This window comes from Ambystoma mexicanum, chromosome 3q (genome assembly GCF_040938575.1).
Source record: "Ambystoma mexicanum isolate Mex_15411 chromosome 3q, UKY_AmexF1_1, whole genome shotgun sequence".
NCBI lineage: Eukaryota > Metazoa > Chordata > Amphibia > Caudata > Ambystomatidae > Ambystoma > Ambystoma mexicanum.
Window position 1 is genome coordinate 126861237 of NC_090926.1, and position 25796 is coordinate 126887032.

General features: G+C 46.5%; 1 protein-coding gene across 1 annotated transcript in view; it reads left to right on the forward strand.

Annotated features, from left to right (window-relative positions):
* LOC138582209 (pleckstrin homology domain-containing family A member 3-like) overlaps positions 1–25796 on the forward strand; it is a 274067-nt gene that overhangs the window by 149601 nt on the left and 98670 nt on the right. The window contains exon 6 of the mRNA XM_069653285.1: positions 8555–8598. Coding sequence (XP_069509386.1) covers positions 8555–8598 — 44 coding nt within the window. The remainder of the gene's footprint in view (positions 1–8554; positions 8599–25796) is intronic.

Sequence of the window (25796 nt, forward strand, 5' to 3'; positions counted from 1 at the left end):
GTAAACAAAGTGATATACAAGGAAGGCAAAGGAAGAGAACCGCAAACAGGCGAGAAGGAAAGGGCAGCAGCGAAAATATATAGCAGCAAGGGGAAATGCTGAAACGGGAGGAAATCAAGGAAGGCACTGGTACGGATCAAAACGAAAGTCAGCGAAAGCGAGTTGCAACGCCTCCATCTTGCCCATAGCTTCCATGGCCGCATCGGTGTGACAAATGTTTAGTTTTCCTTAAGCTAGACCTCCAGGATTGTAAAAGGCTGCAGTGTGTTTTTGCATAGTTAGCAAAATGAAGGAAAGCATGATCTGCAGTGTGTTTTTGCATAGCATCCCTATTATTGAAAAAGGATAGATTGGGATGAAGTCATGATCCAGCTCCAGTGACATCACCATGGAAAGCTGTACCTATATAAACCCCTGCTTGAGACAGCTTTGGCAGGAAGGAGTGGCTAGAGAGACCGGAGTAGAGCGTTGAGGCAGCAGAGTCCTTTGCTACCATCCTTATTTGTAAGATCAAACTTGTTATCCTTGCAAGATCGCCTTTGGCCTTATTTTTCCCTAGCAGGGTGCATTGATTCTGGTGGGAGCGCCATTAGGGACACCCTTAGTCTTCTGGCTTTATCAATTCATTTCCATCTTGTTGGTTATCTAGTGTAAACCCTCAAGTTCCAAAAAAAGTCAATTCTCTCATTCGTAGATGAAGGGAAATGTCTTTAATCCTCTTCCACCAACCATGTGGTTCTCTCCCCACAAGATTCCAGTCTTGTTTGATTGTGGTTTCCCCTCAGTATGATTCCTTACTTCTTTTATAGGGCCCTCATGGTTCTCTTCTTCCCAGGTTCTCACTTCTTTCATAGGGGTATGCATATCGGCTAATATTTCTTTCTCTTGGTGTGCGCCTTTGAGCCGTTTGGCTGATTCGATGGCTCGGGTTTATAGGACTCCCATTGCCACTCGTAGTGTTTGTTCATCTACCTCTCTGGACCTGGTTGCCCCTCGTAGGGATCTAGATTCTTTGTCCCTTCTCCTGTTCTCACAGTTTGGTCTGTGTGACCCCCCCCCCAACCTCCTCTACTGCGAGCAACCCACATACCTTCTCCATAGCAGTTCCTGCTCCAGCGAGGTAGTTTTGACCCGGTGACACTGGCGTTCTCCTAGGATCCTGGGTGTCCTCACCTTAAGGCAAGCTGAAGTGTTATTTTTTTTTAAACATTTTATTTATCAGTACACATAATCAACATACAACAACAAAGTTCCACCCCCCCCCCCCCCCCCACCCTTGACACACCGTACAATGCTGTCCACTCCTAAGGCTACAAGTGCAGTTCATCCAGGCAATTGTTATCATTGCCACCATAGGCCAGTCCGCTTAGGCCTCCAGATGTAGTCCCATTATAGCCAGCTCCATACCTCACCCCGCGCGTAATCTCCAAAGGGCCGTCTAGACCCTTCCTTCATCGACCCATACCGATGCCTCGCCATCACTAGAGGCGGTCCTCTGGAGCAAATAATTTGTATATGCATCCCACATGCCAGTATCGCACCTGCGCTGCCCATTCAGTGAGCCCCACCCACTTTCCATGTCGTTACAATGAAAAATGTTGTTTTCCCAATGTGAGACCTTCGGAGCATGCCCGGCCCCCCACATCACAGCTACCCTTCGCTTAGCCAGGATTAGAAGCAACGTCACCAACCTCCTCATACCTCTCGGGATCTCTTTAGTGTAACCTAACCAGCACATCACAGGATCAGGATCCATTACTTGGCCTACGATACCCCCAATTACCTCAAACACCCCTTTCCAAAATGATTGCATGTTCGGGCAGCTCCAAGCAACATGGAGGAAGTCAGCCATTTCTGACCAGCATCTATTACATCTTCCGGTGACCTCTGGAAAGAGCTCTCTGAGCTTAACAGGAGTGTAATAGAATTGGTAGCTGAAGTGTTTCTTCACTTGCTGCTTTGTTCCTCTCTGGTTCCGCATAGTTCAAGTGGGGGATTCCTTCCTCTCTCGCTCATCAGATTCGCCATTGTTTCCTAGGCTCCTGGCCCACAACATCCTTTGCATGGCCACTCCTTCCCTCGTGGCCGGCTCTGCTCAGCCTCTCGGACTCTGCACAGCCCTGTGTCTTATTGGCCATATTTCTCATTTTTTCTGGTTTCTTTACTGATTTTCTCTCCGGGTTTCCCCCCGGACCTCCTTCCGGGTCCTTCTTCGCGCCACAGCCGACTCTGCCTCCCAATGACTTTGGTGCGTCAGATGCTCGCCTCAGCAGATCGCTTCCACTCCTCCATTCAAGGGACAAAAGTCCTTTTATCCTTGTTACCAGTTACTAAAGGGGTGTGTTTAACTGTCAAGCCCATGGAGAGGCCAGCATTGCCTTCAGCCAACTGTTCCGTGCACTTTATACAGTATTTGGAGTTCCTCAGCTGACAGTCTGATTTGCTTCTGGTATTCCCATATATGCAGACAATGTCTGTTGTAGGAAGTTCCTTAGCGGAATGGGAGTCCCTGTCCCCCTGGTGGTTAGTCACTCCGAGTGAGGTCCCTATTAGGAAGATGCATCATTTGTATTTTTCATCCCCTCTCGTAGTGAGACCCCTGGCACTTTTTGCTGTACTTGCGGACCTTTTTCTTTAATCCTAAATGAGTGGTGCTTTTTTCCACAAAGCCATTTGTTCTTATGGGCTATGTCTTTGGAACTCTGTTCTGTGTTTTACCTGTCCTATGGAGTCTACTTTCCTCATATCTCTTCAAGGTGTCTGTATTTTACTATTGCAGCACACAGCTCCTTATGGGCAGTGTTGCTCGGAACTCTTTCGGTTCTCCTTTGAAATTCTTTTATTTATCCTAGAGTAAATAGTATCTCTCCTAAAACTTTATATTCTGAGAGATTGGTACACCCCAGCATATGTGGAGTGCCAAGGGGATTCCTACTCCTTTGACTGTTTAGTCACATAGACAACCTTCTAGTTATGGCTGGTGCTAGTGGATGTGTTCTACCGATGATTGTGCTATTTATGACCACAGACTGTATTCACGCTCCCAGTTGGGCACAACAGGGGAACCTAAGTACTAACTTGCGGCTTCTTTCTTTTTTCACCATTTCTAGCATGGTGGTTCTTTGTTAGCCCTATTACCTTATGCTAAAAATATCTGTAAATTACAGACCATTCAAAATGATGCCCTTTGGGCTGCCACTGGCATCTCCAAGAGGGAACACATCTCTGAAACTAGGAAACTAGTTCACTTGCTTCCCATTAAAGAGCATATCCTCTTCAAGATCCTCGCTGTCATGCACAAGTGTGTCCACAATACTGCTGCTCGATACTTATCTCAACGAATCTTCAAACCCAGTGTAGGCAGTCCCACTAGGACAGCATACTTCAATCTCCTCACCATCCCCAAGACCCTAAGGATTCGTGCAGGAGGTTCCAGCTTTCCAGTCATGGCAGCTACCCACTGGAACTCCCTCCCATCCCATCTCAGAAACATAGACTCACACATAGCCTTCAGGAAAGCGATTAAAAACGTTGCTGTTATTTTAACTAGGCTATACTGGCGGTTTGTACTTTCTGTACCTTGATGCAACTGTTTACTAATGTTTCTGCTAATTGCCTGTCAATGTAACTTGTAGCATCTATGCTATACACTTTAGCTAGGGTTGCTTTTTGGACTTTAAATGTGTTGCTGTGCGTAGAAACTGCCACTATATATTTGAGCCCTGCTAGTGTTGCACTAACCAACTGTTTTCCCTCCTAAAAGTAATTATCATATATGGTTTTGGTAACTATACAATTACTGGATTACTTTGTGTCTGCATTTTTACTGATAATACAGGAGAACTGCCATTAGTGTCAAATGCTGTAATGATTGTGACCGCAAACAACTACAAACTAAGCAGTGGCATTTGAAAAGTATTCTAAAGTGTTTTGGTTTAATGTGCTAAGTATTTAAAAGTGATTCCTGTGTATATATAATAAGTCTATATTTTGATATAGATTTGGGTGTTTCTTTGATTTGAATTACTAGCTAGGTTCAGTCTACCTACTTACAGCTCGCATCTTCCACTTTAAGCCAGACTGCTCTGCCACTCTTATCAAGGTTCCATGAGTAGTACAGCCTGATACTAAGAGTTTGGATCTTAAACCATTGGGATAGTTTTATGAAGTCTACCTTCAAAGTGGACTTTAGGAAAACTCCCTTAACAGTCCTGCGTTCCCAAAACCCTTGGGGGGGGGGGGGTTTGCTTAGCAGGCTCATCTCCCTAGCCTCACAGGGGGTGTTCCCTCCTACCTCAATCACCCCACAGAAGCAGGGACGAAACCTCCAGATTCGTCACGCAGCACTTATGGGTGCTCCAACCTTTCCTATTGTAAAGTCTACACAAATGCCACCACCGCTAAGGCACCACCATTGGCCTTCCAGACGCTGTTGTTCAGTGACCTGGTTCAATCCACACTAGTTACGCATTACTCACTTGATGCATATTCCAAGAAGGCTTCTTCCTTTGGTCAGTATGTCTTCTGCATCCTTTTTGCTTCAACCCTGGCCTGGAATATGTCTCCTCATCATTTCAGTATATACAGTCTGGTTCTCAAACAGTTTGGAAGGTGGGAGAGCAAGTCACCAAAGAAAGACACATTTAAAATGTCTGAAAGCAAGTCTGTCACATGACCCGACAGCTGCTCAAACCAATTTTCATTCCCCTAAAAACTTTCCATCCTATACAAACTGAAAACTGCCAGGGTAAAGAAGCTTGCATTTGATTTTCATAGCTTTTGCATTTTGGTCTTTACATGCTTGTGTTGTCAGTGGTACTAAAGATTGCATGCATGTTGTCGGCAACTGTGTTTTCCTTTAAAGTCCTAACTTTCTTCCAATTTTTTTCATTACTCTGTTAGGTTCTCTTACTCTTGCGTCCCGTCCCCTTTCCTCCATACTGCATGGGTTAGGTCTCGTGCTCCACCGACAAGAGTCTTGGAGGAGGCCGGGCCCAGGGAGCCAAGCACCAGGACTTTGGCACGCAGCTCGACAAAATGCCTGCCGTGGCAGTCAACATGACCGCTCATCCGATGCCACTCCTAGGAACGGAGTAGGTGGGTGAACGAGTTTCAAGGTGGGACTGGTGTCAACCAGGTATGTGGCCTACAGTTTATCCATAAGCGCAGGGCAGGTTCCCCCTGTAACCGAGAGAAAGTGTGCTCCAGCCCCAGCAGCCTCCAGCCACTCTGTCAATATCACCTGCCACCTCTTCAGCCTCGGAAGACCGGTTCTTCGAAAAGTTCCTAGCGGGAACCCCTCAGATGCCACAGGCCCCAGCGCAGCCCCTGCTGGCTCCTTCGAATCTGCTCCCCTGCCTCCCACAGTACAGGCGGTTTCACACCAGCCTCTGCAGCAGCCTCTGGCACCGGTCTCCACGCTGCAGCCTCTGGCGCACAGCACTCCTCCACCCGCTCCGGACCAGCTGGACACTCTGGTGGACACAGACGAGGAGGAGGACCCTGACACGTCATCGTCAGCAAAGGCCTTTTAGGACTGACTTGCAGGTTTGGTGTAATATTTGGGCCATCCTGAACCTGAGGTCTAGCAGCCCAAGGAAGGGGGTCTTGGCGGAAGTCCTCACCCTACGATCCCCTACCAAAACTGGTAACCCGATGCAGAAAGACGTTGTTGCCATGGCCAAGAAGGGGTGGCTCAAGCCACACTCAGTCCAACCTGTCAATCGGCGCCTCAATGCCAAGTATAGACAGATGGAGTGGGATCCAATCTTTCTGTCAGCGCACCCTCAACCGCACTCTTCGGTGATCACTTCGGCGTCACTCTACTCTAAGCCTCGGCCACCTCGTCCTCAGCGCTGCTAGTCAAGGAGGAGAAGATCTTGGAGGCGTACGGGAAGAAGCTGTTCTCCCAATGCATCATTGCACCTGTGTCAATCCAACACGGATGCCATGCTGGCAGCCGTTAATCGGAGGCTTTGGTGGGAAATAGCGGACTTCCTTCCAGAAATTCTGGCGCAGAGCCAAGCACGCTTCAAGACGGGTCTAGGAGAAGCCAAACTGGTAGCGCAGGACATCATGGAATCCCCCGTGGCCCACATAGATGCCTCTGGCCGGCCCATATTCATCGCCAGGACATGAGGACGGCCTGGCTTCCGGCTACTAAGTTTAACCCTGATGTCCAGGAATGCATATTGACCTTCCGTTTGAGGGTAGTGATCTTTTACTCTACCGCCGATGAGGAATAGGATAAAAAGAACACCAGCTCGCAAACTGCTAAGTCTTTATCCTAACAAAAACTATGCCCAAGGTGTACACCTTGTCGCATCAACGCTTTGACTGGGGCTGGCCGTTCTGCGGGTTCCGGAGTTTCCAGGAACAGAGGTTGAGGCAGCACTGGCGCAAACAAGAAAAAGGGGGGGGGCAAGGGCTTTTCCCAGTCCCCTCCTCCACAGCAGCCTTCGAAGGAAAGAAAGCACGACCCGTCCCTTCGGGTCCACGTGTCTTTCGTGGGGGGCAGGCTTGCCTTCAACGTATAATTTTGGCACCAGAACTTTTCGGACCCCTGGATTCTCTTTGTAGTATCCTTGGGGTACCGCCTACCGGTCCCTCCTCCCTCCACTTGCGCAGATTGGGACAGAGATTCAGTTGCTCGTCGAGAGCCAGGCAGTGGAAGAAGTCCCAGCCTCCCAGAGAGGATTGAGCGTCTATTCCAGGATTTTCGCCATACAAAAGAACCACCAGGCTGGCCTGAGATGATGTGCTCTCCGTGGTTCTCCGAACTGCTCAGTCTCGTGGACAGACCACCCATTCACCTTCCTCTGGGACCAGCCCATCTCCTGTCCTAGCAGAGGGGCAGGGTCATCCATCGTGGTTCCTGAGCAGGTCACCCTCAAGCACCTGAGCCTATCACAGGCTAACCTGGAGATCATTCAGGGCGCCAGGAGCCAATACAAGAGTAAATGGACTAGGTTCTGTCATTGGGTGGATTCTAAGGAGATCGAACCCTCCCGCCACCTTCCCCTCTCCTTACTTGCCATCTGGATGATGTGCTCTCCTTCTCGGCGCACCTTGCATTATCAGGCGCACAGGTGGACACATGTTGGACCTATCCGACAGCCATAGGGCCCTACAGAAATTCGGAGGAGGAGGAGGAGGTCTTCTCTTACAACCCGATAGTCCAGATACATTTGGTGGGGCTGTCCAGGCTCTACCCACCCATCAAGAAGCCACACCCCGTGTGGGACCTCAATGTGGTTTTGGGCCAATGGCGTCCGCGGACATCAGGCTGGTCACCATTAAAACAGCTTTGTTAGTGGGCCTCACCTTCGCTCGCAGAGTCAGCTAATTCCAGGCTCTGGTGGCCCCAGAACCCTATACCACTTTCCACAGGGATACCCTGTGTTGCTGCCTAAGGTACCCTCCGCTTTCCATCTAAACGAGGAAATGGTCTTACCTATGTTTTTTGCTGACCCCACAGACGAGGCTCAGAGTCTTGCACTGTCTGGATGTCAGACGTGCTCTGAAATTCTATCTGGACAGGACCAAGAGCTTCCGCAAGTCGGACGCACTGTTGTCACCTTCGGGGGATCCCGGCTCGGGTATCAAGCATCCAAGGCCTCTATTGCACGGTGGATGGTGGCGGCCATCAAGGAGGCCTACGAGGGGCAGCACAAGCCGCTGCCAGTTAACGTGCATTCCCACGCTGTCAGAGCCAAGGCCACGGCCATTGCATTCCAATAGCAGGTCATCAGCAGGGCGTCCTCCTGGGCCAACCCTTCGGCTTTCTATAAGCATTACTGTTTGGACGCCGGCTCGAAGTCAGACGCAGCCTTTGGACAGGTGGTTCTAAGGAACCTATTTGCTTAGGGAGGGTATCCTCTCCACCCTGTGGCTACTTTCAGCTGTAATCGCCCATGCAGTATGGAGGAAAGGGGACGGGAAATGAGAGTAATTGCTAGTTACTCACCGTAGTGACTAACATACTCCTAGTCCATAGTCCCCTTTCCTCCATACGTCTCCCCATCCTCCCACCTAATAATACTGGTGTCATTAGGCAATGTTAAATATTGTTGACGCGTCAATGGGGATTGAAGAGTGGCGCCGGTTGGCGGAGTCAGGGGAGCGCATGCTCCCAGCGCGCCTCTAAATTTAAAAGGAAGGTGTTTTTTTTCTGGTGAAAAAGGTTTAGTCTTTCGTCCATAGTGAGGGACACCCACGCAGTATGGAGGAAAGGGGACTATGGACTAAGAGTACGTTAGTCACTACGGTGAGTAATTAGTAATTTAAGTGGCAAGACAGTGACTGCCATTGGTATTTTGTGCAAAAATGAAGCTGAGAAAACACCTGAATACAACCTAAATCCATGTAAACACAAGCATTAAACTGTTTCTAAACTACCTAATCTATCTTTTGAGAAACAGGAGTGTCATTCTACTTGGAGCCCTTTTCTAAAGATGATCCTTTTCCTATGCTGCACTGGGGTTCTTGATGTTTGTAGTGTGTTGTGGTCCTCCTTACTGGCATTATGACTTTTTGTTTTCTTCCCTGTCTCCAGGTCAGACGTTCCCTAAGTCACACTGGCGTGGTAACACCCAACAGGTGAGTCATGGAACATTTCGCTTAATCTTGCTGCATGAGTTAGTCTTGAAAAGCAATTATACATTGCTGAGGCTTGTGGATCTGCTTGGATCACATTCTATGCATAGGCTCACATCTAGAGGTAGTCGCATAGTATTACATTATTTGTTTTCGAAACTCAAGGAGATGTTGACTGGGCGTGTCCGTAATACTATCCCCAGTGTGACGTCTATTCTGTACCCATGGTCCTTCATGCGTCGAGGTTCCTCGTCTTTTTTTTCCGCCATCGTAGTCGGTCGCTAGTTTGCAGAGCTATTCAGTTAATCTTAGTTCTTATTAATATTCTTTCGATAACTGCCCATCGCCTGCCGCAAGATATTCTGCAGTGGATTTTGATGGACGGAGCCATCAACGACGACCAACTAATCGCCTCGATGGTGACTAACGGCGGCCTACACAAGGCCTCGCCCCATCACAGTAGGGAGAGTGGGGAGGCCATACTTATTTTCCTTTTAGAGAATGCCTAATCTCTTCCCCTCATTGCCTTCTCTTCACTGTGCTGCCATTTCCATGAACCAGGGAAAAAACACCATTTAAGTTTTGCCCGTCCTGTAATAGGCAGTGCCCCTAGGTAGACACACACAGGATCACCCCGAAAATAACTGCAAATCTTGCAAGCTCTTTCAACCCAAGATGTTAAAGTACCGCAGAACTAAATGCTAGGCCGCCCACCCCATGCAGATCAAGGCCTCCATTGACGTGGAGGGAGCTTCCAGTGATGGCAGCGTCAGTGTGACGCTGAGGGCAAACGGGATTTGACAGGCTCCCATGTGTGAACCCCCGACTCCATTAAGCAGGCCGACGAACCTTTTAGAGACTACACCCGGCGACTCAAGCATACACACTACATGCCACACCAAGCACACATCCACGAGCGACCGTTGGCCGTTGAAAGCCACGTGGTATCAATTGAAAGGTCCTCAAAGATCCCTGTCCTCTGGGTCATCGCATTCGCTGCCGAAACAGCCCCACAAGTCAGTTTCTGACACTGCGCATACAACACACCCTTTTGTGTGCCGAAAGGCATGCGTTGGAAGGCGCTTCGACTGACCCTTCCACTACCTCAAAAATAAGAACTCATTAAAAAACACATGCTGGGCCCTCTTTCAAAATCCGCAGAAAATTGGACACCTCTACCATCAAATCCCTCCACTTTGAAAGATTGTGTCCCCTCTAAATCCAGGGACAATCCTACACCCTCAGATACCCTTTCAGGGACCATGCACCACAAGGAGCCTACACCCTTACAGGACACTCCTTTCTCCGTATTCCCAAGGTCATCTGAGTGGACCCCAGAAAGCTTCGATAGCGTCATGAGGAAGATGTCCTCTTTTGTAGACGTCATGGACCGGCACCCTACAGAACTGTTTAGTCTTCAGGGCCTATCTCACACAGCTAGGGATGAACCAGCAGCCAAAAAGGCATGCCTGGACACTGTTCAGCTCAGCACCTCCTCCCAGAGCCAGGCTACCCCTCGGCTCCCCCTCCCCTCTCAGGAATTATATTTTGTTGACACCTCAGGTTCGCTTGACCCTGGCTCTCAGAGATCAAGGGGACCAGTATTATCAGGACCAGGATGACCAAGACCAATTTTGCGATGACTTCTACGTCATCCAGTCACCAGACCGTCAAGATCCACCAGTGGCCGACACCCCAGTCGACAACCAGCTTCAATACAATGAGATGCTCCTCAAGGCTGCAGAGCATTTTAACATAGATACCCTGGAGGTCCAAGTTGATGAGGACATTCTTGGAGACAAGAAGTCTGCAACACAGTTCATTCCCCTCCTTCAATCCATTCAGAGACACATTCAGCACTCTCTCCTTACGCCTAATCTTACTTTAGCAGTCAATTACTGCATCGAGAAAGTGTTCAGGCCACCATCTACCAACCTTCTAAACAGCAGGGGTCAACCAAAACCCGACTTCCTGGTGGTTACCACAACTAGGAAAAGAGCAGGCACACCTCTAGCCTCTTCAGAGGCGCCACCAGATAAAGAAAGTAAGAAGATTTACACTCTTGGCAGAAAGGTGACTTCCTAGGCGGCCTTTCAGACCAGGATAGCCAATAATACTACCCTTTTGGCTAGTTACAGTTGCCATAAATGGTATGAACTGCTACTACAAACTGGAACAGTCTCCGCACCCATACAATCTCAGCCCCTAAAGACTATAACTGAAGGTAACCAGGTTGCTCTAACTGCATCCTAAAAACCAACCTGGATGCGGTGTACAATTCAGGCTGTATTGTAGCTGAAGGCATGCTCCTTAAGCATCATGCCTGGATTAGACAATCAGGTTTTAAACTTGAAGCACAGGCCACGTTACTCAACATGCCCATTGAACCCAATGCTCTGATGGGTAAAACGGTTGAAGATGCCCTTGAAAGCGCCAAAGAAGAGTATGACACCCTACAATCTCTTGGACAGCTGTCCAGCAAGCCTTTTGTGCAGAGGGTGTCTTCCAACACAGAATGTTTTGTGGGCAGGGCACTCAACGATCCTCTGGTTATAGCCAGGGTAACCAATAATCCTGGGGCATTTCACAGGGACAGTCCTCCTCATCGAATTTTCAAATAGGCTATAAAAGATTCAGGGATAGTCTCATCAGCCAGAGGCTCCATCCAAACAATGACACCCCGCTCCAGGCCCCCTCCCATGTCACCACAGTAGGCGGTCTCATTTCTCAATTCACCCACGCATGAAAGGATATCGCGTCAGACAAGTGGGTGTTGTCCACCGTGGCGAGCGGGTATTGCATCGAACTTCTACAAAAATCACCCAACCACATGCCAAAGCAAAAGAAAATGACACCGGAAGAAAGGCGCATATCTTTGGAGGAAGTAAAAGCCCTACTGGTGAAAGACGCTGTAGGGTTCGTCAGTAAACCAGGTAAACAAGGGTATTTATTCAACGTACTTCCTTGTGCCAAAGAAAGACCTAACAATGCGCCCTGTACTAGACATGCGCCCAGCAAACACATATGTCAAGCCACAAAAACTTTGCATAACAACACTTCAGGAAGTCATTCCCCTTCTAAAGCAGGGGACTACATGGCAAAATTGGATATGAAAGATGCATACTTTCATATTTCAATGTTCCCAGCGCACAGAAAATACCTGTGCTTCCAAGAGTGGAGAACACTTCAAGTTCAAGGTACTCCCCTTCAGCATAACCTTGGCTCCAAGGGTGTTTACAAAGGTGCTAGCATAGTGGCAGCGCACCTATGCAGAGAGACCATCCCAGTGTACCCTTATCTAGAAGACTGACTGATAACAAGGGAGACCCCTCAAATTTGCAAATTATACCCAGAGAACTATTAACCATCTATTCCAATTAAGTTTCCACATCAACAAGAAACAGTTAAGTCTCGTACCCAGTCAAACAAAACAATTCCTGGGTGCAATTATAAAGACAAGGGAAGGTCTTCCCCTCAAACAAAACAGTTCAGAACATGCACACTATCTAGCCGGTCACCAGATAACCGTATGCAAAGAAATGCGCCTGCTCGGGATGATGGCCTTGTGCATCTACCTAGTTCCACATGCACGGCTGTGCATGCACCCGATGCAAGAGTGATTAGCAAAACAATGGTCTCGGGCAAGTGAACAATGGGACGATCTAGTGGTTGTTTCACTAACCCTGGTTCAGGCTCTACGCTGATGGTCCAAGGACAATTGAAAGGCAAACCCTTTCGCAATCCAACAATACAGGTGATACTGACAAGACACCTCACTCTGTTTGGGGAGCCCATTTCCTGCACCACTCAGCTCATGGGCAGTGGACACACACCACAGCCCAAAACCACATCAACCTCCTAGAACTTCTAGCAGTTCTCAAGGCTCTCCAATCTTTTCAGCAGCATCTACTAGGTCAGACATTACAAGTCCTCACCGACAGCACCACTTCCAGGCTGTACCTAAACGAGCAGGGAGGCACACTCTGAAGTCTGTCCAGACTGTCCCAAAAGATTTGGAAGTGGGCACTAAAGTGAACATGTTCCTAATCTCTCAACATGTTCCAAGGGAACTCCATTCTCTAGCAGATTCTCTAAGTAGAAATCGTCTTCCAGAAAAACATGAATGGCAACTTAACGAAGATATTCTAAACTCTATCTTTTCCCTGTGGGGTTATCCCCCTTTAGACATGTTTGCCACAAGCCAAAACAAACGATGCCCAGACTTCGCGTCTGGGTTTCCCCAACCAAAGTCCAAGGGGAACGCCTTGTGGATGAGTTGGTCAGGGAAATTTGCTTATGTCCCCCCCCCCCGGCTCCACTCCACTCCTCAGCAGAATAGTGCACAAGATGCACCTGGAAGAAGCCACGCTAATTCTGATGGCTCCAATGTTTGCAAGACAACCATGGCTCAAACTGGCAATGTGCAAACCAATCCAACTCCCGTGCCCCTACAACATGCTGTCCCAGCACAGGGGGGACAACACTCCATCCACATCCTCTGTCTATGAACTTGGCAGCCTGGCTCCTGAAGAAATAGAATTTGGGCACTTTTCCCCAAAGGTCTATGGCTTTCCTAAGGGAAGCGCAGAAACCCAACACCAGACACTGCTACTTCAACAAGTGGAAAAGGTTTGTAATATGGTGCCAATAACAATCCTTAAATTAATTGAAGGTTCCCCTTCCAATATTTTACACGTCGTGCTTCACCTACTAGACTCTGACCTAGTATTTAACTCCATCAAAGTACACTTAAGCGGCTCTGTCTGCGTACTCTACTTCACAAAACAAGGCGTCTTGGTGAAAAGTTCCTATTATTAAAGCTTTCATGGAGGGGTTAAGACTATACTCTCCCATTTCTAACCCTCCACCGGGTTGGGATCTCAATGTTGTGCTCTCAAAGCTCATGGGTCCGCCATTCGAGCTGATGAACAAAGCCAGCCTAACACACTTGACCAACAAGACTGCCTTTCTAGTAGCCATCACCTCCATTTGACTGTTTAGTGTGCTGCAAGCACTGTCTGTACAAGACCCTTTCTTTATAATCCACAAGGAGGTGGTGGTCCTTAGAACACAGCTTAGGTTTTCTTCTAAATTCATATCCAACTTCCATGTCAACCAATCCATTGAACTACCTACCTTTTTCAAAATCCATCTAAATCGGCTGAAAGGAACCGCCATACACTAGATGTAAGGAGGGCAGTCTTGTACTACATAAACAAGACTAAGCCTATAAGGAAAACAGACCACTCCTTGTTTCCATAGCAACTTGCAGGTAAGGTGATCACATTTCAAAGAACGCGATCTCCAGATGGATAGTGAAATGTATACAACTATGCTATTCATTGTCAAAGAAAAACCTGCCTTTCACACCAAAAGCTCCCCCTACCAGAGGTACTTGAGCTACCTCAGCATTTATTACGAGCGTCCCCTTAGATGCTAATTGCAAACCATCTACTTGGTGTTCCGTACACACCTTTACTCAGCACTACTGTACTCCATTGACGCAAATTCTAATGCAGATTCACAAGTGGGGCAAGGAGTGCTAAAACATCAATTTGCCGCTGTACCTTCTCACAGCCCACGTCCTCCAGATACTGCTTGCCAATCTATGCATAGCATGTGATCTAAGCACATCCACAAGTCTCAGAAGGGATATCTTACTCACTGTAATTGTATTTCTGATGCTTGTATCTGCTTAGATTCACATGCGCCCACCCTTCCTCCCCTCCTGAAGTCGAAGGTGCATAGATGTTTCTTGCTTTATCGCTATTTTCTGCTTTATTACATATGTACTCATGCTGCACTGAAGGACCATGGGTACAATAGACACACTAGGGATAGTATTACTGACACGCTCAGTTGATGTCCCTTTTCGAGTTTCGAAAACAAATCATGTAATATTTAGACTACCACTAGATGTCTGTCTATGCATAGCATGTGAATCTAAGGAGATCCAAACATCACAAATATGATTACGGTGAGTAATGTATCATGTATATTTGAGTCCTGTGGATCTGATTAGATGACATGCTCTGCCGCAGAGCATTACATTATTTGTTTTTGAAACGCGAAAAGGGACGTCGACAGGGCATGCCAGTAATACTATCCCTTGTGTGATACCCCTGTACCCGTGGTACTTCACGCGTCGAATTCCCTCATATTGTTTTTTTCCTCCATCCTAGTCAGATGCAAGTTGCGAAGTTCCTTCTTCTGGCTAGCGCCGTTAATTATACAAAGTTTACATTTAGTCTTTCTTTCCTTTTCGACGCACATACACCGCAAGATCTTTGGCGACAGCTTTCAAGGACAGATTCTTCGACTACTTCAACCGTCTCAGCGAACTTTGTCTGCAGCCTACCTATACCCCAATGGGCATTGGCCTCTCATACTATGGAGAGTGTGGAGGTGATTTTTCCTTTCTCTTAGCGAATGCATATTTCCCTAGTCTTCCCTTTCCATCGCCAAGCTACCATCTTCCCGTACTATGGAAAACACACCATTTCAATGTTGCCCTTTCTGTAACCTCTGCCTTCCCAGGGACCATTCCGAAAAGTAGTGCAAGGCCTGCAAACCTTTTCGGCCCAAAGCACTAAAGGACTATAAGACTAAGCGCTGGGCCCATCATGCCATGCAGGCTGAGGCGTCCTAAGTGATGCTGAGGGCGATCGGGACCTGGCGGTTTCCTGTGTGCCAGCCCCGACTCCAACAGGTAGTCCGGCAATTCTGCTACGGAGACAACACCTGGCGGCTCAAGCACCCACACTGCACGCCACACAAAACACACTCCCCATGGCCGGCAGTCAACCACAATGTCAATAAGCCACATGCAGTGTCGAAGGGAAGGTCCGAAAATTCCCTGTCCTCTTCACCATCGCAATCGCCACATGACAGGCCCCCAAAACAGACGTGAAGTCTGTATCTGACACCGCAACCAAAACAGACAGATCCTCAGGTACCGGTGAACCAGCATTGAAAAACATGTCGACGGCCCCCCTCTAATAATTCCAAAATGGGAGAACTCAAAAACACGTCCCAGACACTCTCCTCTAATCCAAGATGTCGAAACACGCAAAATCTTCGATGCTCCTATCCTCAAAACCCCTCATTTCAAAGGATATCTCTCTGCCCCTAGCAACACCTTTCAGGGGCAATGCTCCATAAACAGCCCTCTACATCAGAGGCTTACCCTAACCCTATCCCCACAAGTTTTCCAAGCTCCACTCAATGGACCCCTGGACAATTTGACAGGGTAATGACGAGAATGTCTAGCTTTGTTGATTTCCTTAATCAACACCTTGATCAGCTGTCCAGCCTCCAAGGGCCATCTCAAGGGGAGGCAGCCAAAACCCAGCCTGCTGCCAAAATAACCTTATCTGGGCACTGCCCAGCCTACTACCTCACCTAACATACCCGAGGACTTACACTATTTTGACCCTTTAGGCTTACTGGACCCTGGTTCAATAGATAGCAGACCAAGGGGACCAAGAAGACCTAGTTAACCCAGACCAATATTATGATGATACATCATACATTCGCCAGACCATCACGACCAACCCATGGTTGACTCCCCTGTGGACAATCAGCTGTAGTATAATGAGCTCCTCTTAAAAGCTGCCAAACATTTTAATATCTATACCCAAGAGGCTCAAGTCGACATGGACTTTTTAGAGGGCATCCTTGTGGATAAGAGGGCTACAGCACAGTTCATACCACTCCTGTAGTCAATCCAGATGCATATTCAGCCTTCGTTACTTATGCACAATCTTACAAGGGCAGTTAACCCTCGTATTGAAACCAATTTCAGACCAGCCCCTTCTAACCCTTTGTACATCAGGGGTCAATAAAAGCCGGACTCTCTCGGCGTGACTACCACAAGAAGAAAATATGCACACTGGGAAGGAAAGTAGCTTCCTCGGCTGCATACCAAACAAGGAAAGCCAATAACACCACGCTCTTAGCAAGTTATAATTGCTATAAATGGGACGAAATCACTCAGCAAATCGACTCTGTCCCACTGCCTATTTAAAACACAGCTATTAAACAGTAGCTGAGGGTAAGCAGGTGGCATCCTGAAAAATAATCTGGACACAGCAGATAATGCAGGCGGTATGCAGGCCTATGTCTCGGAAGGATAGCTCAGGGACAACATGCTCGCCTTGGAAGCAAGATGACATGGAGCAACAGAGGTTCGATCCCTGGGTCCGCACTTAAAAACCTCCTGGGTATTAAGCGCATTATAAATAAGCTATCATATCATAATAGCTGAGGGTGCCCTCATCAAGCGCCATGCATGGCTACGACAATCTGGCTTCAAACTGGAAACCCAAGCCACCATGCTAAATATGCCGATCGAACCCAACGCCTTGTTTGAGAAGGCGGTCAAGGATGCACTGAAAGTGCTAAAGAGGAATATGATGCCCTCCAGTCCCCGGGACACAGCTGACAAATAAACCTTTTGTGGAGAGGCGCATTTAATACATGCTGTTTTCGAGGTCAAAACTCCCGGCGGTCCTCAAACTACAACCAGGGTGGACAAGTTTCATCTTGGGGTTCCTCGCAAGGTCAATCCTCCCAGCAGAATTTTCAAAGGGTAAAAGTAAAAACGGTTGAGAAGTAGAGGGAGATCCTCCTCCACCAGAGACTCCAAAGCAATGACCACCCGCTCCAGGTCCCCTCCCATGCTTCTCCAGTAGGTCAGTTGTCATTTTATCCACTCACAGGAGGAGATCAAGTCAGACAAGTGGGTACTTCCCACTGTAACGGGAGGCTATTGCATAGAACTCATACAAACACTGCCCAACCACTTGCCAAGACAAAGACAGACAACGCAGGAGGAACAGCGCATTCTGCTGGAAGAGGTCAGAGCACTGCAAGAAATGGACACCATAGAGATCGTCCCAGCAAACCAGGTAAACCAGGTTTTCTATTCAATGTACTTCCTTGTGCCAAAGATCGATCTTACAATGCGCCCTGTCCTAAACCTGTGCAATGCAAACCCCTATGTCGAGCCACAAACATTTCACATGACAACGATGCAAGATGTAATCCAACTGCTAAAACACGGGTACTACATGGCAACATTAGACATGAAAGAAGCATACTGTCATATTTCAATGTTCCCAACGCACAGGAAATTCCTCTGCTTCAAAATCGCAAATCAACACTATCATTTCAAGGTGCTACCCTTCGGCATAGCCTTTGCTCCAAGGGTATTCACCAAAGTACTAGCGGAAGTGGCAGCGCACCTATGCAGAGAATCAATCCCAGTGTACTCTTATCTGGACGATTGGCTGATAACCGAGGAATCCCCTAAATTTGCAAGCAAAAAACCCAAAGAACAATCAATCTTCTGTTCCAATTGGGATTTTCAATCAATGAAAAAAGAAATAAAGTCTCATTCCAAGCAAAACAAAACCGTTTTTAGGAGCTGTCATAAAGACAGAAGAGGGTCTAGTCTTTCCGTCAAATGAAAGAGTGCAAAACATACTGCTGCAAATACCTCCATATCTAGCCGGTTGCCAAATAACTATGCAAAACAATGTGTTTGGTCAGAATGATGGCTTCATGCATTTACCTCGTCCCAGACGCACGGTTGCGCATGCACCCAATGCAAGAATGGTTAGCAAACCGTGGTCTCAGGCAAGCGTTAAGTGGCACTATCTAGTGGTTGTTTCGCTAACCCTAGGTCAAGTGCTACGCTGGTGGGCGAAGGAAAATCTGTGGAAGGGAAAACCTTTTCACAACCTTGCAGTGTAAGCGATTGTCACAACCGACTCATCACTCACCGGGCGGGGAGCCCATTACCTTCACCACCCAGCATATTGCCTGTGGACCCATATCACAGCCCAAAATCACATAGCCCTCTCAGAGCTACTAGCAGTGCTCCAAGCCCTACAAGCTTTCCAAGTGTATCTGTCAGGTCAGACAGTACAGATCCTCACGGACAGCACCACTGCCATGTTTTACATAAACGAGCAAGGGGGGGATCGGGGGGCACACACACTCTCCAAGTCTGTTCAGGCTAGCACAAAAACTTTGGAAGTGGGCACTCGAGCGGAACATGTTCCCAACGTTGCAACATGTTCCAGGGGGGCTCAATTCTCTGGCGGACTCATTAAGCAGAGATCCTCTACCCAAAGAGCATGAGTGGCAGCTCAGCAGAAACATCTTAGATGATATTTTCTCCCTCTGGGGCTATCCTTCCTCAGACCGATCTGCCACCAGCCAAAACACACAATGCCCAGACTTTGCATGCAGGTTTCCCCAACCTGGATCCAAGGGGGAACGCGCTGTGGATGAACAGGTCGGGGAAATGTGCCTTCGCCTTTCCCTCCAACACTGCTGCTGAGCAGGATAGTGAACAAAATGCACCAGGAACAAGTGACACTAATCCTGGTTACTCCTATGTGGGCGAGGCAACCTTGGTTTCAGCATCTGCGCAAACTGGCGATGTGCGATCCATTCAAACTCCTGTACCCCTACAACATGCTCACCCAGCACGGGGGTACAGTGTTACACCCACATCCTCAATCCATGAGATTGGCAGCTTGGCTCCTGAAGTCAGAGTTTGGCCATTTAGAACTGCTTTAAAGGTGAATGGAAATCAAGGAGGCACGCAAACCAAACACCAGACACTTGTATTTTAACAAATGGAAAAGATTTGTAATCTGGTGCCAGTCAAAAAACGTAAACCCAGATCGAATGTACTCCATCACACATTCTTCATTACACGCTCCACTTACTAGACTCCAGTGTAGTATTCCACTCCATCAAGGTTCACCTAGCGGCTCTATCCGCGTCCATCACTTCTCAAAGCAAGGTGTTCTGGTGGAAAGTCCCCATCTTTAAGGTATTCATGTAAGGTGTAAAAAGGCTTTACCCCGCCCCCCATCCCCCATTTCAAACCTGCCTCCAGGGTGGGATCTGAATGTGGTACTCGCAAAGCTCATAGGCCCTGCCCCCCCTTTTGAGCCTATGCACAAATCTAGCCTTAAACACTTAACATACACAAGGCTTTTCTGGTGGCCATCACCTCCATAAGAAGAGTCAATGAACTACAAGCTTTGCCAGTGCAAGACCCTTTCTTTGTTATCCACAAAGACAAGTTGGTACTAAGAACACACCCTTGGCTTTCACCTTAGTTCATATCCAAGTTCCATCTCAACCAGTCCATTGAACTACCCGCTTTCTTTCAAAACTCTTCAAGCTCAGTTGAGACTGAGAAAAACCTCCATACACTAGATGTAAGGTAAGGAGGGTGGTTCTTTACTATGTAAACAAAACAAAACCGCTACGAAAAACCAACTGTTTGTCTCCAGAACACCTGGCAGAGAAGGGGATCACGTTTCAAAGCTGGATAGTGAAATGTATACAGCTCTGCTACTGTCCATCAAACAAAACTCTGCCTTTCACACCAAGAGCTCACTCTACCAGTGGTACAGGAGCTACTTTGGCCTTCATTGAAAACGTCCAGCTGGACACCTTTTGCAAAGCAGCTACATGTAGCTCTATTCATACTTTTTCTCAGCACTGCTGCATTGACACACTCTCAAGCAGATTCACAGGTGGGACAAGCGGTGCTAAAACATCCATTTGTTGTTGTACCTTCTCACAACCCACCACCTCTTTCAGACACTGCTCGCTAATCTATGCATAGTATGTGATCTAAGCAGATCCACAAGCCTCAGAAGGGATACATTACTCACCGTAATCGTATTTCTGATGCTTGTATCTGCTTCGATTCACATGTGCCCACCCTTCCTCCCCTGTGGAGTAGAAAGTGCATAGATGTTTTCTTGCTTTATGTACTCTTCTCTGCTTTATTACATCTGTACTCTCTCTACACTTCATGCTACCTCATGTCAGAAACAAAAGCATCTGAGGCACCTCGTCGCCTGAAGGACCATGGGTACAGTGGACGTCACACTAGGGATAGTATGATTGGCAAGCCCTGTCGACGTCCTTTTTCGAGTTTCGAGAACAAAAAATGTAATACTCCAGGGCTACCACTGGATGTTGGCCTATGCATAGCATGTGAATCTAAGCAGATACAAGCATCAGAAATCCGATTCCGGTGAGTAATGTATTGTTGGCGTCTCTCTGTCTGTTCAAAATGTTCAGCATACTTCCCAACATGCTACAAACCTGAAATCTGGCATGTGTGCAGGTTCCGTGGTGTAGACAATGTAACAATAATAAAATATACCCTTTTCAGATTTATTCATTTGTTTGCGCTGTCTGCAGTGCTTACCCCTTCTGTATGGCTCTTTGTGCTGTAGTTCTGCCATAGTTCCACGTTCATTGTTCCTAAAGTTCAGCAGTTCATTGTTCCTTAACCTTCCACGCTATCTGCTTTCTAGCTGACATTATCAGCACTCCATTTTGAAGTCATGCAGGTGACACAATACAGTGCTTTTGTAGTAATTCGGGTGACGGGAAACGGTACATGTCTTTTCAATAGAGTCTGCAAGGACGTTGTCGGTTACATCGTGGCAAATCTCATGATAATTACAGAAACTTAATTTCCCTTGGAAGTTGATGAATGTATGCCATCTCAACAGTATGAAGCTTGCATGCTTCAGCCGTACACGTACAGCACTTATGTTGCGGTCGCTGCTGCCACGGCTGTAGATCGGGACACCAATAATGTTGCTGCACAATCTCAACACTCTCACTCAAAGTAGCTGGAACCGATTTACGGGATTCATGCTTTTCTCATGGACCGCTTTGGGTCTTGCTCCAGAGTTGGAAACAGACAATTTGTTCACACTAGCTCCTACAGGAAAGACTAGCAGTATTGTCTACAATGATGCATTGATTTAGTTCATTAAATAAACTTCAAACTAGGACTGAAGTGGGAATTACCGTGCTAAGCACAGGTTTACCTGCTAGTACATATATTTTTGGGCACTACATTATCAGTTATGTGATTTTTCTGCCTTCTTATCTATAAAGCAGATGGTGCCGCTGACTGATAAGGACACATGCACAGTTCCTGTATGCATTCACCCCCGCAACTTTCACACACATGTACTATTTTCATTTTTTTTTAAAGCTCTTAAAGGATGCTAAACGTTTACTAGTTGTGGTTTCTAAAGCAACCATAACTGTGCCACTTCTATTGCTTATAACTTCTCTCTGTATTGTAATTTGCCTGTGAGGTCTAGTCTTCTATTTACATTTTGCAGTTTTCAGGATCTATTTTGTTTTTTTGTTTTTCCTCACCATTGTCCCTTACATGAAATATAAACAACACATGCATTTTTATTATCATTTCTATTGTTGAAGTTTGTCAAAGTTTGGTTATGGGTGTTTTACAATGGTGGTGGCACAATTATGGTTGCTTTTGAAACGATAACTGGCAATTTCTTTTTCACTGTAACCTTAAAATCCCTTTTCATAAAGTTTTTCTCACTGAATTTCTTACGTTTTTATTAAGCCAAATTGACTATAATGTACTTCAGACTAAGTATTTTTCAATGGTGTTGCTAATGGCCCCTTTTACTGGGGAATGCCTTGGGTCATATTCTAGGTTCCGCCAAGCCATTTAAGTAGCATCTGGGTCTGGCCTGCAGCCAGGTCCGGCAGCAACATATTCCCACCCCCTCCCCCCAACCCACTGTTGCAGGTTTCTGGGCCACTGGCCAAGACCTGGGACTTGGATAATGGCCACTTTGTTCAGGGCAACGGATGGCCTGTGACCAGGCCCAGTAGATGCTTCCCCCATTGTGAATAAGGGACCACTGGCAGTGGCCTTTTGCCCTTTTCTCCATTGTGGATCTGGGAGCTACTACTATGACCCTTGGTCATTTAGCTAGGGTCATGGCCAAATGCCATGCTTCAGCCCTTGTCAAGTTATCCAAAGTGGCCATTTGTCCTTCCACCCCCTCCCCTTCCTCCATTAGATTCACTAATAATGTATTGGCATAACTCACAAGTATTACCGAAGCTTGCAGATTACCTTCATACGTGGGATCCCATGTCTCTGATGGTCATGTCTGCTTCAAGTTATTCTGCTATGTATGCTGTCGTCCCTGGTTTTCTCATAGCAGGATGGATAGATGTCTCTTCTCTAAAGAATTCTCATGAAAGATCAATGGCTTCAAAAGGGTCCCACTATATTTTCCTTTAACCTCTGTGAAGGGCAGCAATGTGAGATGGACACAAAGGTATCGTTTTCTCAATCTTTGCCATTTATTAAACAGAAAAGCGTGAGATAAACACATCTGTCCATATCCTAACGAAGATGTCACTACCTAGGAAACTAAAAAAGATGAGCTAGTGCCCAAAAATCTCTGACCCTCATACTAATACATACAACAAAATAACACAAGGAATATTTGGCTGTCTTCAATTCAATACAATAGAATAAAAGTTCAAACTTAAACATTCTTGAAAGTACTCCTTTTTGACCAGGGCTGGATTCCCTTCCCCTGGATCAATGCAGGAATACGTTTAGATAAGTTCTGATTCATCAAAGTTCTGTTCTGTTCAGCACAAATACGACTTTCCACTTGTCCCTTCCATAAACACGTTTCCACAAATCAAAGCAATTTAGTGTGTTTCCCAATATCCTTCTTGGTAAAGCAACAATGTCCCTCACAAAACACAAGTTCGTAAATCAAAGTAATTGATTTTCACAGTATGTAAAACAGTTATCAGCATATCACATTTCTTCTTCAAATGGAATACATGTGTCACGATGACACAGCAACTACTTCTGGTAATGCCACACTTCTTCAAATTAAAGTTATTTTCATTACACTTCTTTGCCACAATCTTATTGCTTTAGAACACCATCTTTCTTGGTCTACTCGCCTGCCAGGACTAACTACTATTGGGCCCTTTCCTGATTTACTAGCGTGCCAGGGTGTAAAACTCCTTTCACTATAATTGTTCTTTGTGGCAATATTTGTTCCAAGATTTTCCACACCAGTATCCTAGGTGAGGAGGGTTGATCGATGGATGCCTCCGTTTTTATAGTCTCTTAATGTTACAGGTCTCCCCAGTCGGCGTCCCATATAAGGGGAGTTGCGCCCCTGTTGCCTCTGTACTACTCCTTTACAGGCTGTTGACTACAAGTGTCCCTCAATTGGTGTTCCACATAAGGGGAGTTGTGCCCTTGTTGCCTTTGAACTGATTTATTTGTTTGGTATTCAAAATGATGGGTTTCGATAAAATGTCCTATTTGGAGTGCCACAGGGTCGCCTTTAGCGTCGGGTACACTCACCCAGTGATGTATTTACAATTAGGCCCAGGCGTAGGCCGGCACATTGCCACCAGAAACAACATTTTTTAATAGCAGTGTATATTAATTTAATAGCTGTGATTTATTTTTAAATTAAAGCTAGCTTTGTTTTTTGGAGTCTGGTTACTCTCAAGGACATAAATGACAGACATAAAGCTCTTTGGTCATTTCTATATTCCCAGTATTCCCCTTAATATGCAAACCAGCCAGAGCCTCATTGGTCTTATTGTCCCCACCCCTCCACCCCATATCATTGGAGTTTGTTCTAATCAACACATACACTGTGTTAAGCAATTACTTTTATGTTCAAATACAGCATTTTTTTAAACCATTGCAAAATTGAGGGTCTTCTCTCCAGAAAATTAAAGGTTGAAAATGATGCATCATTTTACAATATTCCATGCATGCCTATGCTTAAGTCAAGCACAGAGATCTCTAACAGGAAGGCACTAAAATGATGTTCAGAACGAAGTGAGCACTACTTTTCCTCCACGGTCCCACATTTCTGAGGTCTGTGGCTGCTCAAAAGGTGCAAGCATGAAATCGTTTGTACATAATTTAAAATGGCAAAGAGTAAATCTAAATGTGCAAGTACATCAAGAAGACTGTGTAATGATACCCAAACGTCATAGAAGGGTGAATGAAAATAACTGTGTGCCAAAGGTACACAGTGTTTCAGAGTTGTAAAGAAGAATGGTCTGAGGTGTCCCGTTACGATATCCATTTTGCTAACTTTACAGAAGCTGCCCAGTGCTTAGCAGGCAAATGGCATCCCTCCTGGGTTTATCATGTGTATTTGAGGGGTCATGTGTCTTTATACTGAAATATTGTATTCCGAATGCCCAGATATGGAAACACAGCTTGAAAACCTTTAATATTGAAAGCTTTTTTTGGGGGGTGGCGGTGGGGAGTCCCCCAAACCACTGTTTCTGACCCCTATAAACCCATCCCAACCGTTTCCTCATAAAATGTAACCATTTACCCCTCCCTAAATTTATTCGATATAAAGGCTTTCAATCGCCCTACTAAGGAGGGGGAGGCTTCACAAGGGAAGAAACCCTCAGGGAAGAGGTAGATCTTGGGTCGAGTCCCTTGAAGGTTGGGGTCTGAAGATGGGTTATATGTCTCTCCCGGGGGACATCCCAGCCAATTCGACAAGATCACAAGGGAAAATTAGTTCAATTATTGACTATTTTATTCTTGTCTTTCGACCTTTTTGCCCAGAATGTCTCCCTAATTGTAGATATAAGGGGGGGGGACCATTCTAGGGTGGCCCGGACTTTTTCAGAGACTCTCTTTGAAGAGCAATATAGGCACGGACAGCTGGTTGAAAGTAGGAAAGGGAGAATACGTCTCCAAAAATATAAGTGGGATGCGGAGAGTCTGAATAAATGCCTCCATTGAAACTCCCAACTATATTCTAAGATGTAACTGTACCCCGGCCTGTTTCACTAAATTTATCTGGTCCACCGGTCTGCAGAGTATGGGAGGAGGCGGAAAAATGCAAGTGCATCGTCACGCTTTCAATGAAGCTACTATGCTGATGAAGAAAACGTTTGAACCAAGAGCTAAGGAGGGTAACAAAGCTGAACCTGGGTATGAATGAACAGAGAAAAAAATCTATAGCACTATGCCAGTTGTACAAACAATGGTCCGTGGGATGGAAGGCCATGCGTCTCCAGCATTACAGTGAACTCATGCTGAAGTTGGTGGCAAATAGGGATTCTGGTCACTTTTGGAAGGTGATAAACTCATTGGAGGGTAGTTCAAAAAGCTCACTTTGTAATCTGGTTCCTGAACAGGTCTGTGTGGAATATCTCTCACCTTTGGTTCATGTAAAACTCCTATTTCCGTACCATCGGAGAGTGTGAAATGGGAACTTCCGCTAGATAGAGTTTGGAGGACATGATTAGGAAGAGCTTGTCCTCCATAGCAGCCGGTCCAAATGGGCTCA